We start from the raw sequence: 16462 nt of genomic DNA, 5'->3' as shown, positions 1-16462 counted from the left end.
ATTGAAATAATTCAAAGTTTCTTGTTTTCATAACAATGGAAGCAAGCGGGAAAATAAATAGGTGTTTTCACAAATTTGTTTGGCTTCTTTCTTTCACTCTTGGCTAGGTCTTGCGCGCGCGCGTGCGTGTGTGTGTGTTTATGCCTGGGTATAACAAACGGTTCTGCGAACTCGAAATATTTTAAGAACCGGTTATCGCGAACCGTCTGAATAGCAGTGGCGGCTGGTACTATATGTTGCGCGGTTGTGCAACTGTATATGATTTTTACCTCCAAAGATTTTTTTTAAATTTTAAAATAATGTTTTCGTAAAAAATAATCCTTTGCTCTTTAGCACAAAACAGTATTGATGTATCTCTTAAAAAATCATGTCAAAAATCGGAAAGAAAGAGAGAGAAACACACATCCAGTGGCAAAAAGCGTTGCCACTGGATCCAATAGCATTGAGCATACGGTAAAGAGCTCCTATTTCTTAACATTGGAAAGCACATTTATTCTTGCATCGCTCCTATCCTGTTGTATGGTCTCTATCCAGTTGCGGACACCTTGGCAACTGCCACTCAGCTTCTGTAAGGCGTGCTATACACTATAGGATAGATCCTAGGAAATCTCTTACGATTTGTCCTAGAGTCAAAATCTCAACGTGTATGGCATCAGATCGCATGTCATTTCCTGTGTTCTGAACGATCCTATGAGATTTCTCTTGTTTAGAGCACGCTCTATTTCGGAAAGAAAATTCGTAAGATTTCGATTTAAGCGACATCAGGTAAGAGAAAGTGAAAACAAAACAAGTGAAAACACAACTGATGAGGAATCGTCTAATCGTACAGGTTAACTTTAGGTGTACCACTCGAAATAATTGTTGAAAAATCATAATTTATCACTGTTTCCTAAATAATTTACGTTGACCGACATGAAAATTATTCACATAGCATAAACATAGCACATAGCACATAGCATAAATAAAATCCCTCAAGAGAATCATCAAAAGCAATTGATGATAAACTACAATTCTTTTACGATTTACGTACAAATACAGGGTGCGGATATATAGCATAAAAACTATAATGCAAAAAACGCAAACCAAGTTATGCTAGGTGGCCTCTGCAAAGTACGAATGCTATCTAACAGTCAGGGCAGGGCGAAGCCGGGGACCCAGCGTCAGTCAGAGGGTGCAAGCGAAGGAAGCAGGCGCGTCAGTTAATATAGTGAAAACAAGTGGGTTTCGGCAACGATACGAGTTTGAATAGTAATTGTCATGGTATCGTGGTGAGTAGTATTGGCCCCACTATAGGACACTTTTTGGCCCCTGGGTCCCTGCCTCAGGACCCATGGTCCCTGGCCCGGGGTCAAGGACCTAGGGGTACATAGGACCACCCCCTAAAATTTGGCAGGGGTACATAGGACCACCCCAGGACCCATGGTCCCTGGCCTGTGTCAATGACCTAGGGGTACTTAGGACCACCCCTCTAGATTTTGGCAGGGGTACATAGGACCACCCCCTTAAATTTTGGAAATTGCCAAATCTAAAAATTTGGTATGGTAGCCTGGGACCATAGTATGTACCTCTATCAGTATTGGGTGTCTATGTCGTTCCCTTTCATGGGTAAAAAATTGCCAAAAATTCAAATTTCGGAGGTTTTTGACCTAATTTATCCCCTTTGATGAGGTATTATTATCCTATATGGTTATATGTGCATATACAGGGGTTCATTACCTTTCATAAGACATGGGTATATTGGTGCACCCCTTTAAATTTTTGGGAGGTGTACCTTGGCCCACCCCTTCAATTTTGGAAATTGCCCAATTTAAACATTTTGGTACAATAGTATAGAACCCTAGTATGTATTACTATAAATTTGGGTGGTCCACTTCGTTCCCTTTTAGGGGTACAAAATTGCCAAATTTTAGTACAACCACATGTTTGGTTTTTGGCTCATTTTATTCCCTTGGATGAGTTCCTATTACCTTATATAGTTATATGGGTGTATACAGGTGTTTATTTCCTATTGTAAGACATAGGTACATTTGTGCACCCCTTTAAAAATTTGGCAGGAGTGCCTTGGCCCACCCCTTAAATTTTGGAAATTGCCCAATTTAAACATTTGGTATAATAGTATAGAACCCTAATATAGATCACTATAAATTTCGGTGGTCTACCTCGTTCCCCTTTTAGGTGTATAAAATTGCCAAAATATAAACGTAAGCAATACGTTGTACCACGTGTTTGGTTTTGACCTAATTCATTTCCTTGGATGAGGTCCTATTACCTTATATGGTTATATGGCCATGTATAGGAGTCCATCCCCTATTATGAAACATAAGTACATATGTGCACACCCCGGGAATGGTACCTTGGCCCGCCCCTTAAGTTTTAGAAATTGCCAAATTTAAACATTTGGTATCATAGTACTGGACCCTAATATATATTACTACAAATTTGGGTGGTCCACCTCGTTCCCTTTTAGGGGGCATTTTGTTCCGCTTTAGGAGTGAACATGGATACATTGGAATCGTCCCGAGTTCGATTCTTGGAAATGTTGAATTTAACGTCCCCGCGAAAACGGTGAGAAATGATAGGACGAAACATGAACTTACTTGACTGAGGATTGAAGCAGGGACCTCATACAGTAGAGACAAGCACTGAGCCATCGTACACGTGTGTTGATTACTATGCAATGGTCCCGAGTTTGATTCTTGGTGTTAGTTTCAGGAAATGTTATCGTCCCACTTGAAACGATGATGAAAAATGAGAAAACATCATAAACTTACTTGCTTGCGGATTGAAGCAGAGACCTCACACATCAGAAAAAAAACGCTGAGCCACCATGCTAACTTCAATGCAAGCAGTTTTGCGTATGAAAAGAACATGAACAGATTATGTTACATTACACATTTCTGCTCGTTGTTACGCATAGAAGTTTGTTATTGTGAAATTGCAGAATCTGCTTTTACTACATCAGCATTTTTTCTCAGCTGACGGACTTTTAAAGCTCAACTTTACATTTATGTCAAAGACAGTTTCGTAACATATCGATGAGTTTTACATTTTTCAATCAAGTTTAAGGAAAATGAATCACATTTTAGATGTGGTAATTTGAATGTCGTAAGAAACTAACAAGTCAACGGTATGATGTCATGATCAAAATTGCGATACTAGATGTCGTAACGATTGATGTGTAAGGAAAAAACGTGAATAATGTCACAACCAATCAGATTGTTTCTTACATCACGTTTCGGCTCATGATACATGATGAAAGCTGTGTTTTCATTGGTTCTCCGTGATGTCATTGATTCATTTCCTCGTTTCTGATTGGCTGATAGTGATGTCACTTTATAGTTGAACCGTTTTAGACCTAAATAAATTTCTTAATTTCATTTTTGAAGTCCTACTTCCACGAAGATCTTGAATGAACGTAGGTGTACCTCTAGTGACAGCGTGACTTTACTCCGTTCCTTGAATTTGAGGTAAGTATCGACCGCGTTTTCTTAATATCAATGGAGTGTTTTTGCATGAGGATAACATTGTTATCATTGTTTTTATTTTAGCATGAAATATTTAGCAAATGGAAGAATAACCCTCACTTACTTGACCGGGAATCCCACACATTAGAAGTAAGCACGAGAAATTTGTTGATTTTGGTTTAGCGTCCCTACAGTAGTGGGGTGCTAGGGATACAGCTTAATGTTGAATTTGAGCGCATACTGGGTGTTGAACCCGGGCCACATCAACACATTAGAAGTAAGCACGAGAAATTTGTTGATTTTGGTTTAGCGTCCCTTCAGTAGTGGGGGCTAGGAATACAGCTTAATGTTGAATCTGATCGCATACTGGGTGTTGAACCCGGGCCAGAGTTGCGTAACGCTAACCACTTAGCTCAGTTTCTGAAAGTTACCATTAACGTAAACAAAGAAACTACGCACGAATTTGTTCCCTACAACGTGAGACGTGGACTTGCAGTTTAATGTGGGATCTGATCTCCGCCGAGAAACGAATTCGAGTCTTTCTTGCCTTAGCTCGAAAAAAAAAAGCAAGTACATGAGATGTTGTTTTCGTTTCATGTTCGTCATACGTTTAAAGTTCAGTGTCAGAGGAAAAAATGCTTACTACAATGATTCTCTCAGCACAGTTAGAAAAACAATTTCATTCATTCTTTTTATCACTACAGAAACTTAGGTCATTTACATGTTGATGTTGGTCCGGGTTTGATTTCCAGTATGACGACAATAAAACGTTTCAGTAGTAGAACTATTTGAGATATGATAATTCTTTTAGAATTGATCGTGTAGTCATTTTGATAACGTAGTGATCTCTGAATTCAATTTTAATTCCTGCTTTTTTTTCTCGTTTTAGATATTTGTTTTCTTTGCCTATTCCTTTTCTGCTTACCTTACCTTTTTTCCTATTTGAATATGGCTACTTCTGGCTTTACTGTCTTGCGAGAAATCAATAGACATTATCGGCGTTTTAATCTCGAAGGACGAATGCTGGAAATTCAAATTAATGCTCCGGCCAGTGGCACCGATATTGTTGAGTGGGTTCAGGCCTCCTTTCAACAGATGTTGGATTACTTATTGGAAAATGTCGACGAATCATCGATGGTTGGATTATCGATTTTATCCCACGATGAGAAGAACAAACCGTTTTATTTATCTTTTCGGCGTGCAAGTAATCTGACACTGGAAACTTTATGGGCTTCCTTTGATCGCATCCTTCAAAGTAACGATAGTTTTCTCATGAACGAACCGTTCATTGTACATTTTCATCATGTGGATGTGCCCCGTGGATTTGGAAGAATGCGTCGAGGTCTTTTATTAAACGACGAATTATTAAAGTGCAAGAAAGGCATTCTACGAGTAAAAAACACCGACAAGAAATGTTTGGCTTATGCAATTGTGATTGCTATTGGCCTAAAGAAATATAAAGATACAAATCAGAAACTGTACAATCAATATCGCAAACAGCGCAAGTGTGTTGTTCTCCCTGACGTACATGAACTTTTATCCAGATCATCAGTGAATTTAGATCATGGGGGATCCGTGGAAGAATTACGACAATTGCAACGCTACTTGACAAATTATAAACTTACCGTATACACCAGCTTTTCCGGAGAAGATATTCTGTATGAAGGACCGGGTGGCGAAGACAAGATTCCAATCAATTTAATGTGCATCAATTCTCATTATGACATCATCACGTCATTAACGGCCGTTTTTCAACTGTGTATTATTGTGCTGCATGCCACAAAAAATATGATCATCTTAATAGACACGTCAAGAACTGTTCGGCCATGTGTGAGAAATGTTTGCAGAAACCGCCATGCAGTAAGATCAATACGGAGAAGCAGTGCCTAGAATGCAATCGTGAATTTTATGGTGAAACATGTTATACAAATCATCTAACTGTACCATATCATAAAGGCCAGCCAATATGCAAGATGGTGAAACAGTGTGCCAAATGTCTACGCATTTATTCGTTTGTCCATACAGGGGAAAGAAAACATGATTGTACAGATTATTTTTGTAATGTGTGTCGTAAACACGTTACGTCTACCCACCAATGCTACATGAAGCCTGATACGACTCAATTAAAACCTGGAGTTCCATCAGTGTTACATGCCAAGAAGGCTATGATTGTCTTCTATGATATCGAAGCCACACAGGATACTTTCTTCGATGAAGACACGTTCATTCATAAGCCCAATTTACTGGTGGCCCAACAAGTATGTTACAACTGTGTTCAAGATGAAGATATACATCATCCGTGTGAAGTTTGTGGACAGCGGGAACATATTTTTCAAGATGATCCGATCAATGCCTTTCTTGCGTATTTACGTCAACCACGACCCAACATCAAACTTATTGTATCTTTGGCACATAACTGTAAGGGATATGATGGTCATTTTATTCTTAAATCTTTAGTGGAAGAACATGAATTGAAACCTACCTTGATCTTGAACGGAGCAAAAATTTTAAGCATGAAAGTGAATCACTTATCGTTTATTGACTCCTTAAATTTCATGCCAATGGCTTTAAGTAAATTATCCAAGGCATTTCATTTACCAGCGACCACAGGATATTTTCCACACTTTTTTAATACTGCTGCAAATCAAACGTATGTGGGAAAATTACCGGACATCCATTATTATGGTGCAGATGAAATGAAAGTGGATGAACGAGAGAAATTCATGACATGGTACAACGAACACCAGAACGATACGTTTGTTTTCCAAGAAGAATTGGTGAACTATTGTGTTCAGGACGTCAACGTACTTCGATTGGCTTGTATATCTTTCATGACCACTTTTGAACAAGAAACTCACGTCAATCCTTTCCTGGAGGCTATCACTTTGGCGAGTGCGTGCAATTTAGTATTTCGACGAAATTTCTTAAAACCCAATACTATTAGCATTCTTCCTGCACGAGGATACCGTCACAGAAACAATCAGTCACGGATTGCTTTGCAGTGGCTTGCCTACATGGAAGAAAAAGAGGGTCATTCAATTCTACATGCTGCGAGAGGAAAAGAAGTTTATGTTGCTGGTTTTCATCTGGACGGCTACTACAAAAATCCTGACACTAAAGAGGAACATGTGTATGAATTTGAAGGTTGCAGATTCTATGGATGTCCTCTATGTGTCCCTACAGGCCGTGATCAACCCATTTATGAGAACTCCGAAGAAACAATGAACTATCGCTACGAGAGAACACAGCGTAAAATGAAGTTATTACGATCCATGGGACATAAAGTACATGAAATGTGGGAATGTGAATTTCGTCAAGTGTTAAAATCCAATCCAGCATTGGCCTCTTCTTTAAGCACACATCCTTATACTAATAAGACACCATTAAATCCAAGAGACAGTTTCTATGGTGGCCGTGTTAATGCCATTAAATTGTATCACGTCGCAAATGAAAATGAAGGCGAAGAAATAAAATTCTTGGATATCGTTTCCCTGTATCCTTATGTGAATAAATGTGGACGGTATCCAATAGGGCATCCACGAATATATCTACAGGGAGATCCAGAAATGCCCGACATTCAAGATGTTAACGGATTGGTCAAGTTGAAGATTTTGCCTAGCAGAAATGTGTTTCATCCAGTACTTCCATTTCGTTCAAATAAGAAGTTGTTGTTTCCACTTTGTGCTGCCTGTGCCACAGCATTAAATCAAGATTCTGAATGTACACATTCGGACAGTGAACGAAGTCTAACAGGAACATGGGTGTCCTATGAAATTCAAAAAGCCATTGAACTTGGGTATCAAGTCATTGAAATTTACGAAATTTGGGATTACGACATCACCGTATATGATCCAGAAACCAAGACTGGCGGATTATTCAGCGAATACATTAACACATTTTTGAAATCGAAGCTGGAAGCTTCTGGTTGGCCTGCCAATTGCGTCACCGAAGAAGAAAAGCAGCAGTATATCCAAATGGTACAACAACGGGAAGGCATAACTTTGGATGCAGCAAATATAATGACAAATTCAGCACGTCGTAGTCTTGCAAAACTCTGTTTGAATGCCTTCTGGGGACGACTCGCTATAAGAGACAATTTCAGCCAAACGACCATCATTAACGACCCCAAAGAACTGTATCAGAAATTAACTGCTCCAGATATAAAAGTCAACCAAATTTTACCTGTTAACGATTCGTTGTTATACCTTTATTGGCAGTATGAAGATGATGTTCCAGTACAAAATCACAATGCTAATGTTGTCCTTGGAGCATTTACAACGTGTCAAGCTCGTCTGGAACTCTACAAATATTTAGAACTGCTGCAAGAAAGAGTATTATATTTCGATACAGATTCCGTAATATTCACGCAGCGACCATCAGAGCCCACAATAGAACCAGAAGTATTTCTTGGTTCAATGTCAAATGAACTGGAATCAATTGGACCAAAAGCATACATTAAAAAATTCGTGTCTGGTGGCCCAAAACAGTACGCCTTGGAAATCTACAACCCCGACACGAAATCAACCAGTTATGTATGCAAAATTCGTGGGTTTACGCTCAATTATACTGCAAGTCAAAAGTTAAATTTTAATAGTCTGGAGCAAATGATCATAAATCAATCCAGTGAAAAAATCTCCATTAGCACGCCGCACAAAATTTACAGAACCCACGATCATCATCTTGTCACAAAACCTGAAGAAAAGAAGTACAGTTTCAACTATAAAAAACGTCGATTAATACCAGACACATACGAGACATTGCCCTATGGGTATAAAAAAGCCAGAACAGAATAACAGCCATAATTTTTCCCTAATTCCACCAACATCACTTCCCAAAGACGGGGCAAAGAATCAACGCAACCCGGGACATGCTTCAACGATACACGAGCGAAGACAAAAACTCAGATGACATCACCTTGCAGAAACCAGTGGAGAAAAAAAAGGAATTCAGGTACGTCACATTTGCGTTTCTTTTTCTCACCTCACTCTCTCTTGATCAGTTAGTTCGATGTTAATAATCTGTTTTTCTTCTTTCACAGGAAACAAAATAAATATTACCATGTATATTCATATGTTTTATTTTCTCTTTACAGAATTTGTACCCGTCACGGACACGTCTTCCTTTGAAGAAAAAAGAAATTCTGTATTCATTTTCACATGCTAAAAATAAATGTACAAAAACATGATTCTGTGTTTTATTTCACATCCTAAAATCAAATTCTTTTTCCTGTACTGCGATTTCAATTTCTTTTTTTTCTGAATCAGTTTACCGATAAAATAAATCAATGTTTTGCGGAAAAAAAATCAAACTAAATTTTTGTTTCAGAAAATTTTTAGTGTACGAAAAAAAAAACTGATTCAGAAAATTTTTGTGTACGAAAAAAAATGTTTTCAGAAAAATTTTTTGTGTACGAAAAACAAAATTCTGTTTCAGAAATTTTTTTTTTGTGTGTACAAAACAAAAAACTGTTTCAGAAAAATTTTTATGTACAAACAAAATTCTGTTTCAGAAAAAAAATTTATGTACAAACAAAATTCTGTTTCAGAAAAAAAAATTGTGTACAAAACAAAAATCAGTTTTCATCACGAAACTGCTCCGACTAAATGAATCGATTCATTCTGATAGTGTTGGCAACACTGGAAAAATTTCGGTAAGTATCGCTCAGGCACTGAGTTACAGCGAACACAACTAGATTCGAACCAACAACCTTAAATGTCTGATTCATCTCTAAATACAGCCAACTAAACAATAAGATTGTGTGTATACGTCAATGCTAGCACTGAGTCAGCAATGTTTTCTTCAAGGTCAAAGTTGCACACGAAGTAAAAAGATGACAACACAGATCTTCTATCTTTCTATATGAAACATAAACCTAGTGTAAACTGCTCGCACTGAAATGTGTAATGTAACATAATCTGCTCGTCTTCTTTTCATACGCGAAACTGTTCGCACTGAATGGAGTACGGCGGCTCAGCGCTTGTCCCTAACGAGTTAGGTTCCTGCTTCAATCCACAACGAAGTAAGTTCATGTTTCCTCCTATCATTTTTCATCATCGTTTCAAGGGGACGTTAAACTCAACATTTCCAAGAATCGAACTCGGGACGATTCCAATGTATCCATGTTCACTCCTAAAGCGGAACAAAATGCCCCCTAAAAGGGAACGAGGTGGACCACCCAAATTTGTAGTAATATATATTAGGGTCCAGTACTATGATACCAAATGTTTAAATTTGGCAATTTCTAAAACTTAAGGGGCGGGCCAAGGTACCATTCCCGGGGTGTGCACATATGTACTTATGTTTCATAATAGGGGATGGACTCCTATACATGGCCATATAACCATATAAGGTAATAGGACCTCATCCAAGGAAATGAATTAGGTCAAAACCAAACACGTGGTACAACGTATTGCTTACGTTTATATTTTGGCAATTTTATACACCTAAAAGGGGAACGAGGTAGACCACCGAAATTTATAGTGATCTATATTAGGGTTCTATACTATTATACCAAATGTTTAAATTGGGCAATTTCCAAAATTTAAGGGGTGGGCCAAGGCACTCCTGCCAAATTTTTAAAGGGGTGCACAAATGTACCTATGTCTTACAATAGGAAATAAACACCTGTATACACCCATATAACTATATAAGGTAATAGGAACTCATCCAAGGGAATAAAATGAGCCAAAAACCAAACATGTGGTTGTACTAAAATTTGGCAATTTTGTACCCCTAAAAGGGAACGAAGTGGACCACCCAAATTTATAGTAATACATACTAGGGTTCTATACTATTGTACCAAAATGTTTAAATTGGGCAATTTCCAAAATTGAAGGGGTGGGCCAAGGTACACCTCCCAAAAATTTAAAGGGGTGCACCAATATACCCATGTCTTATGAAAGGTAATGAACCCCTGTATATGCACATATAACCATATAGGATAATAATACCTCATCAAAGGGGATAAATTAGGTCAAAAACCTCCGAAATTTGAATTTTTGACAATTTTTTACCCATGAAAGGGAACGACATAGACACCCAATACTGATAGAGGTACATACTATGGTCCCAGGCTACCATACCAAATTTTTAGATTTGGCAATTTCCAAAATTTAAGGGGGTGGTCCTATGTACCCCTGCCAAAATCTAGAGGGGTGGTCCTAAGTACCCCTAGGTCATTGACACAGGCCAGGGACCATGGGTCCTGGGGGGTGGTCCTATGTACCCCTGCCAAATTTTAGGGGGTGGTCCTATGTACCCCTAGGTCCTTGACCCCGGGCCAGGGACCATGGGTCCTGAGGCAGGGACCCAGGGGCCAAAAAGTGTCCTATAGTGGGGCCAATACTACTTGGTGGTAGCGCTGCACTTGTAAACATAAACTATAGCTTCTGTAAACTATACAGAAATAAACCGGTGGTGGAAAATAGTATCACCGGTCATCTTTCATATGCATTCACTTAGGTAAATGTTTCGCAGAAGGGTCCAAAAGTAGGCAAAACATACAAAATTTACAGGAGAAATGGAAGATACAAGTACTTGGACCTAACCAAATCTAACCTAATGAAATTAACTAACTTAAACTAACCTAATATTAATAGAAGTAAGCGAAATTCTATCACTTTTTGAAAGTTAGCTGGAGCCATATACTAATATAATCTAACGTAACATAACCGTAACTAACCTGAACCAGCCTAAACTAAACTAATGTAAATAGAAACTACCGAAATTGTAACATTTCTTAGAAAAATTAGCTGGACCCTTTCTGCTAAACATTGTCTCTCACCTATTTTATCGGTCGTTAAAACATTTATAATAATTTTACACTAGTAACCCTACAATTGTAAACATAAAATACAGCTGTATTACTTTGTATTTAATTCTGTTGTTTGCAGAAATTTGATCCTTATAAATATATCTTTTCATGCAAAGGATTAAATTTTATTTGTAAATCTTCTAACATGTGGTGCACCAAAAGTATACAGCACCCTTCTGACATTTATGTTCTTTTTTAGAGGTATCCAATTTAACAATATAACGTCTGTTATTAATATCAGTGGGATGTGCAGTATGGTTAGCATAGTAATTCTTCAATTTTGTACTTTTATTAAATAGAACTATTTCACAATGTTGATACACGTCATTCGGTCAGACAGGAAAACTCTTCACGTGTATGGCACAAAAAGGGTAGGATTTCCTACAAGATATGTCATAACATTTTTCATTTCCTAGACATTTCCTAACATTTTTTCATAATCCTAGACATTTCCTAGGATTGATCTCGTGGTGTATAGCCCGCCTAATAGTTATGAATTCCTTCACTCACCAGCGATGAAGGCGTGGGTGTTGCGTGGGTCGAGGCAGTTTGGAAGAACTCGCAGCAATAATAATAATAATAATAATAATAATAATAATAATAATAATAATAATAATAATAATAATAATAATAATAATAATAATAATAATAATAGAATAGAGGGAGTGATATGCAGAGTCAGTGTTGAATTCAGACATTTCCACCCGGGGGGGAATGTCAACTCCTCGGGGGAAGGATTGTTTTTCTGTATGTTTGCAAGAAAGCAGCATATTTAACAATTCAATTCACATATACATCTTACCTAATATTGAGACTAATTGCTGATAAATATTCAATGTGAAATTATAATTTAAAAAAAAAACATCGTTTGATTTCATCTAAAGCATTAAAGACTGGCAAAAATATTTTACACTAAACTTTAACTGCTATTTACAGTAGCTCTTTTTGTTATTATTTCCTATATTCAGTAGTTACTGTTTGTTACTAATGTAGAAGTTTTTAAAAAGATTTAAATTAACTCAAATATTTTTTTGCCCTAAAACAAACACACACAGAAATATCTTAACAAAAAGTTGTCATTCTTTCTCACACTTCTGATTCTAAATCAAACATATTAGCCTTGGTTTCTTTACTGTATACACATCAATAGTTTAGTTTGCGAAATGTTCAGTAAGATTAGTGCCTTGTTGTGGAAAATCAGCGCTTGGCGCGTGAGTATACGACGGCACCCCCGTATATATGAGTGAGACCAGCCGCGAAAGGTGAGAAAATTTTAAAAAGTAAACCATGCTTTTCCTTGATTTTGAGCACTTTTCATTACTTTTTTCCTTTCATTTTATATAATATGTGCACATGTGTCTTATTATTCTGTTTTTCTTTCCTTCTTTTCTTTTCTTTTTCCCTCCCGAGTTTTGCTCCCCTTACTTCGGCGTCCAGGGCCGTCGCCCCGCTTGCCCCTCCCCCATGGCACGGCTCTGAGCAGGATCTTCATCACCTTCAATAGCAATCTTTCACTTATATACTACTATCATATTGATAAATTCTATATAAGTCTCTAATCCAGGAGGGATAACTGTTCCTCCCTGATCCCTCTAAATGACGCCCTCTGAATCTCTCAATTTAACTGAATTATTTTTAATTAAAGAAAGGTGTGTTTACTTTAACAATCGTAAAACACATTTACGTCTGTTACTTCCGATGCGAGAAATGGGATTTAGGTGCCCTATTTCAAATAATGCAAGAACTGTACATTTTCAAGAACTGAAGTCGGTTGACATCAGAAATCATATGGAATGATCGAAAGATCTTCCCTATCTTTCCTTTCCTATCTCAACCTGTGCTAGTGCTACCTACTAATAGACAATATAGGGCGAGAGTATAGTACCTACTAAAATACAAACCTTTCTTCAACAGTTGACAATTTCATGTTCTGCCAAACTCGGTCATAGCATTAAGAAATACAAATTTATTGGCTATTTAGTATTCTATCTTAGATGTTACATGTTTAATATTTATATAGAATGGGTTTGCGTCATTTATATGTATATTGAGAGATTGGATTTCGTCTGCACGTGCACGGAAAGAAAGCAAATAATTATGTGAAGTAATTTCTACATTTTGTGACTGAAATTTTTTTGAGTTTCTCCGGGGGGGAAGATCCCCCCGGGCTGCTCCCTGAATTGAACCCTGTGTAGAGTGTGTCCGAGGTTTTGCTCATAATATTGTTACAATCGAAAATCCTATTGTGCTGTTTAATTTTAAGTGTGTGTTTGAAGAATGTGATGGTGTTTTTGTTTTTAGCCTGTGAGTGATATATTTAATATTAAAATATAACGCTAGTAACAGAAAACTCAAAATGAATTCAGTTTGCAGTCTTCTCAGGACCCCGTTTTCTCGTAGGCCGATGGAGGAGAAGGTTGAAATAAAAAGGTTAGGGCGTCCAACACCAATTTTAACAATCAATCAAACAGTCAAAACAGGTAAGAGACAGTTTCAGCGCTCTTTTAAAATAGAGTTTTATAACAACACAGACTGGCTTTGTGGTTGTGAGGAACAAAATGCTTTATTTTGTTTTCCTTGTTTACCTTTTGGGGGTGAACGTGCTTCGACTGAAATAGGCATAAAAGATATTAATCATTTGAGTGAACGAATTAAGGGACACAAAGCTACAAATATCCATATGAAAAATGTATTACAATTAGCTTTATTTGGTGCTACCAATATAGCTCAGCAGTTAGACAGTGAGTATAGGCGAAATATAGCTTTGCATAACGAAAGAATGAGACATAATCGTTATATTCTAAATACTATAATTACTTGTGTGCGTTTTTGTGGTGCATTTGAATTAGCGTTGTGGGGTCATGACGAGACAGAAGGATCTTCAAACCCAGGTGTTTTTCGTGGCCTCATTGATTTCAGTGCAGAACTTGACACAGCCATAAAAACTCATTTGGAGAAAGCTACTGTCTTTAAGGGAACATCTAAAACGATTCAAATTGAACTTTTGAATATTATGTTAGAAGTTTGCCAGAACAAAATCTCACAAGAAATAAAAGAATCAGAATTTTTAGCTGTGATTGCAGACGAAACTAGTGATGTGGCTAATACATTTCAAATGGCCGTCATTTATCGACATTTAGTGAATGGAAAACCAGTTGAAAGCTTTTGGACTTTCCTCGAACTTCCTAAACCCGATGCAAAAACTTTGGCGTCATGCCTGTTAAAAGAACTCTAAAAACATAGGCTAGAGGAGACCCCACAGAAATTAATCGCGCAGACGTACGATGGCGCGTCAGTAATGTCCGGAACGTCTGGAGGAGTACAAGCAATTATTAAACAACAGTTTCCTAACGCCGAGTACGTTCATTGTTATGCCCACCAGCTGAATCTAATTATGCTCAATGCTGCTTCAGTGGTAAGAAATGTTAGAATATTTTTTTGCCACTTTGCAGGGAGTTTGTTCCTTCTTCTCAACAAGTCCACAGCCTACAAAATTACTTGATGATATCGCAAAGAAAAGACTTCCCCGGTTTGTTCCTACGAGATGGAATTTCCAATCACGAAGCGTTAATACAATTTATCTGTACAGAAAAGAAATAATTCAATGTTTGAAAGATATTCTAAATAATGAAGACATTAAAAATTTGAGCACAATCGAGAAGGCAAGATCACACATTGACACACTTACTAGACGCAGCTTTGTGTTTTGGCTAACTCTGTTCCACAAAATTTTACCTCATGTTGACATCTTGTATGGACAGTTCCAAAGAAAGAACATTGATGTGGTAGGTGCTCAAAAGTATGTTTCAGTTTTTGTAGAAAGTGTTGAAAAAATAAGAAACGAAGAAATAGATATTGAGCCTTTAGTTTCGTCGGAGACATCGAAAAGAAGAGAAACTGATAACACACAACCATACATGGAAGCGAAGTAAGTGTGTGATGCGATTATTAGTAACGTTAAACAAAGATTTAGTTTTACTGGCCATCTTGTGGCGGGCACTTTATTCTGTAATGAAAAGTTTGGAGAATACAGGAAGGAATTTCCAGAAGAAATTGTTCGAAACGTTTGAGACTTCTATCCATTTGTCAACGCAAAGCAGCTTCAATTCGAACTTTCCATAACATATAACGCTGCCGAGTTTTCATCAATATCTGGACCAGTTAGTTTATTAGAATTTTTTCCAGCACAATAACATTGAGAGAACCTTTTCTCAAATAACCAAACTTCTGAAGGTTTTGCTCGTTATTCCAATGACTTCATCGGAGACAGAGAGATGCTTCTCTACCTTAAAGAGAATAAAGACTTTTCTACGGAATACCATGACACAAGAGAGACTATCTGCCCTGGCAATGATATGTATTGAGGGAGACTTGGTGAACAGCATTCCAGATTTTAATCAACAAGTAATAGAAAAATTTGCAGCTCGAAAAGAACGAAGGATGGACTTCCTTTTCAAATAAGGTAAGATTTATTTAATTAAATAATTTTGTTTAGATTTATATATATATTCTTTTTCTTTAATGTTTCCGTAATGCTCTCATGCTGTTTATATTTCCGTGCCTTACAACACATGCTACATTCTATTTATCTCTTGTTTAAAAGTGTCGTATATGCATAACGTATAAATGTGCAATAACAGTGATTGTTTACCTTGTTCGGAAGGAAACAGAAAAGATAGGTTAGTTCAGTAATTGTTAATATACTGGTTGCCCCTAAAGTAGGTATACACCCCTGCATTGATCAAGTGTAACATTCCAGTTTATTGATTTATTTGCTTCGACTGTTCTGGGCTTAAGTTATAAGTAAAAAGACGTTAAGAACAAATAATAAAGAAACTAAGTCTACCTGTTTGATAACAATAAGAAACGATATAAAATTCAGTACGGGACTGTATACCTACTTTTGGGCCACCCTGTACTTAAATTAATAAACATAGCAGTAGACCTTGGAGGTAAGGACACAAAAGAAGGAAGGTTGGGGGTGGAGTGGAAGTCGCGCGTAAGCATGTGCCTTATGATACTGCAACTGCTGGTTTTACAGACCACGAATCGCTACTGCTGAATAGCATCACTACTTACACTCAGAGAACTGCATACCCTCACACAGTGATTCTTGTTGGCCAATGTCAACTCATATAGCACCAACAAGTTTCACTTATTCACCTTACCGATTGCATGGAACCCC

At 37.4% G+C, this 16462-nt stretch overlaps 1 protein-coding gene across 1 annotated transcript; it reads left to right on the top strand.

Moving 5' to 3' along the window:
* Positions 1 to 13681: 13681 nt before the first annotated feature.
* LOC145682117 (zinc finger MYM-type protein 1-like) lies at positions 13682 to 14512 on the top strand. The gene has a single exon (XM_081753712.1). It carries the CDS (start codon positions 13682 to 13684, stop codon positions 14510 to 14512), a length of 831 nt encoding a protein of 276 aa, XP_081609838.1.
* The last annotated feature ends 1950 nt before the right edge of the window (positions 14513 to 16462 follow it).

The sequence above is a fragment of the Thermobia domestica genome, chromosome 3 (genome assembly GCF_964235325.1).
Source record: "Thermobia domestica chromosome 3, izTheDome1.hap1.1, whole genome shotgun sequence".
NCBI lineage: Eukaryota > Metazoa > Arthropoda > Insecta > Zygentoma > Lepismatidae > Thermobia > Thermobia domestica.
This window is presented reverse-complemented; position numbering and strand designations above follow the sequence as displayed.